Source organism: Galeopterus variegatus, unplaced genomic scaffold, assembly GCF_000696425.1.
Source record: "Galeopterus variegatus unplaced genomic scaffold, G_variegatus-3.0.2 Scaffold109, whole genome shotgun sequence".
NCBI classification, from domain to species: domain Eukaryota; kingdom Metazoa; phylum Chordata; class Mammalia; order Dermoptera; family Cynocephalidae; genus Galeopterus; species Galeopterus variegatus.
Genome location: NW_007726220.1, coordinates 169,889 through 172,996, shown reverse-complemented (window position 1 = coordinate 172,996; position 3,108 = coordinate 169,889). Strand labels below are relative to the sequence as shown.

At 43.3% G+C, this 3,108-nt stretch overlaps 1 protein-coding gene across 1 annotated transcript in view; it reads right to left on the bottom strand.

Moving 5' to 3' along the window:
- Window positions 1–3,108, bottom strand: part of DHDDS (dehydrodolichyl diphosphate synthase) — a 30,013-nt gene that overhangs the window by 15,863 nt on the left and 11,042 nt on the right. Inside the window, exon 5 of the mRNA XM_008586181.1 lies at window positions 2,215–2,316. Coding sequence (XP_008584403.1) covers window positions 2,215–2,316 — 102 coding nt within the window. The remainder of the gene's footprint in view (window positions 1–2,214; window positions 2,317–3,108) is intronic.

The following is a 3,108-nucleotide window of genomic DNA, read 5'->3' as shown; positions in this document are numbered from 1 at the left end:
AAAAAAAAAAAAAAAAAAAAAAAAAACCAAACCCCCCTTCCCTTTTCCTTTTTTTTTTCCCCCCCCTTTTTGTCTTTTTTACTGACCGGCAATGGGATCGCAACCCTCGGTGTTGCGCCCGCACCGCGCTCAGCCAGTGAGCGGGAACCGGTCTCCACATGGGATCCGAACCCTCAGCGGGAGCGCCACCGCGCTCCCAAGCGGCACACTCTCCAGTGCGCCACCAGGCTGGCCCCCATGTACTCTTTATCTGAATTATTCCAGCATTCTTTCTGCAACCAATGAGCTCCTCACACTCCTGCCTCATTCCCTAATTATTGCTTATTCTTCCATCTTAGGTCACTTATTTCCTCGGGGAAGCCTTCTCTATCAGGTTCATTCCTTGTATGATAAATTCTCGTACCATGCACCAATGCCTTTATAGCACTTATTACCATTATACTTTTATTCTAATTTGTATAATCTTGATTAATGCCTGTTTCCCTTACAGAGCTCCACGAGGCAGGAAATACGTTTGTTTTTTTTTTTAAAAGATGACCGGTAAGGGGATCTCAACCCTTGGCTTGGTGTTGTCAGCACCACGCTCAGCCAGTGAGCAAACCGGCCATCCCTATATGGGATCCGAACCCGGGGCCTTGGTGTTATCAGCACCACACTCTACCGAGTGAGCAACGGGCCAGCCCTGAAATACGTATTTTTATTCTCACCACTATATCCCCTATGTATAGCTATGTGCCTTCCTATATCTGGCACTTAAAAATTTTGTTGAATGAATGAACGGACTGAATGAATGAACGGACTGAATGAATGAACTATGTGGCACAGAAAGATCACCGAGCTGCTGGAAAGAAAAGGCATTCATAAAACAGCCTTTAAAACTGCCTCCTGGGCTGGCTGGTTAGCTCAGTTGGTTAGAGCATGGTGCTGATAACCCCTAGGTCCAGAGTTCTATCCTTGTACCAGCCAGCCACCAAAACAGTCTCCATTCTNCCTATATGGGATCCGAACCCGGGGCCTTGGTGTTATCAGCACCACACTCTACCGAGTGAGCAACGGGCCAGCCCTGAAATACGTATTTTTATTCTCACCACTATATCCCCTATGTATAGCTATGTGCCTTCCTATATCTGGCACTTAAAAATTTTGTTGAATGAATGAACGGACTGAATGAATGAACGGACTGAATGAATGAACTATGTGGCACAGAAAGATCACCGAGCTGCTGGAAAGAAAAGGCATTCATAAAACAGCCTTTAAAACTGCCTCCTGGGCTGGCTGGTTAGCTCAGTTGGTTAGAGCATGGTGCTGATAACCCCTAGGTCCAGAGTTCTATCCTTGTACCAGCCAGCCACCAAAACAGTCTCCATTCTTTCTTTTCTAATTTAATTCTAGCCAAGTAACTTCTTGATTTTTAATCTAGTTTCCCAGGTCAGTCGAATTATACCTGAGAAGGGAATCAAGAGAATTCCTGAGTCCCAAGACTCCATATAATAAACAGGTAAAGGACAAGAACTCTGGGATCAGATAGCTTTAGATTTGAGTCCCAGCTCTAGCATTTACTAGCAGAATGACCTTGGGCAAATAATTTGAATGCTGAGTTTACTCATTTGTAAAATGCACAAAAGACTTGAGTCTCTCATACATGAGGCTAATGACTTAAATACAGAACATAACATCACCTGGGTTATTTTTTGCTACTATTATTTTACTATTGCTATTATTATACTAAAAGTTATGTTAATAACATGACAGGGACTTGATAGATGGCTTCTAAAGTCTCTCCCAGCTCTAATAATTGCATTGCACTATGTTGCTAATGATTAACACTTTTTTTTGAAAAATACCTGAATCTTGTGTGAAACTGTAACACGAGAGACCTGAAAGACTCTACCCCCAAACTGCATTCCCGAAAAATCATTCTTGGAAAAACACTTCTGAAAGGCCAGGAGGGCATCATTTTGTATTGAATGACACAACCTTGCTTACCCACTTTGTTGTTTCTCTGGGGTTGCTTGGTATGTGGTGAACTCACACAAATTCTGAAGCAGGCTGTAATAAGCCAATCCTAACCTCTAAATTTGGGGGATCCCTCTAAATCTTTCTACATGCAACCCTGATTTGACCTCTGGCCAAGTACATGGTACAGGAGGGGTTTTATGGTTTGGTGCATGCCTGTTCTCCCTATCAGTTACCACAAGAAACAACTTGGGATACCTGGGATCCAGCAGGCCTTGCTCCACTCCCCAGGCCATCTCTCTCACGGCATTGCTAATCTCATGACGGGATGTGTACGCAAAGCAGACATTTAGGAAACACCTGAGGAGGGAAGAACAGAATAAGTTACCAACGGGGGACAGGGACTGGTGACTAGAGTCAATGATTACAGAGAAGCTCTTCCTTGAAAGAACAAACACACATGTGGATACCTCTGAAAGGTGAGATTTTTAGTTTTTTGTGCTTTTTAAGTTTTCTTGGAATAAAAATGCTATTGGTTTTATAATAAGACAAATACTAAATGGCCCTTATTGCCCTGTTAACTCTTTCCCCTTCTACTACCAACCAGCCTTCAGAGGATATGAATCCACTGTGACATTAGCACAAGCAAAGGAGAATAGGAAGGAGATCTGATGCAAAACAATATGTGTAAACACATATTGTATACCAAAGCCACACATAATGAAGTTTGGATTATTGAACTCTATTCCCCTCCACATCTTTATGCCCTCCCAAGGTCATCCTATCCATGGATTAAAGGAGTGGGACAGAAAAAGAATTGCTTGAAGGATCTATCTTCACAGAGACAGGGATGAGGACTGCTGCATTCCCACCCCATCCCCTGTCAAGTTAAAAAAAAAAAAAAATTGGGGAGGGAGGAGAGGGCACATGAAAGAGGAAGAGGAGATGAGAAACTGTGTCCATGTGTGAGTATACACACATATAACATGGTAATGCAGAATCATCTCTGGTCTGCCCTGCAGATGGAAGGAGAAAGTCTCTAAGTGTCCCAAATTACTCCCTCATTGCCCCTTGCACCAAATGCGGACCAATGAAGGTCCAGGATGTCTCCCTAAAGCCATCAAGGAGTCCAAGATTGATATGGGTCCCTAA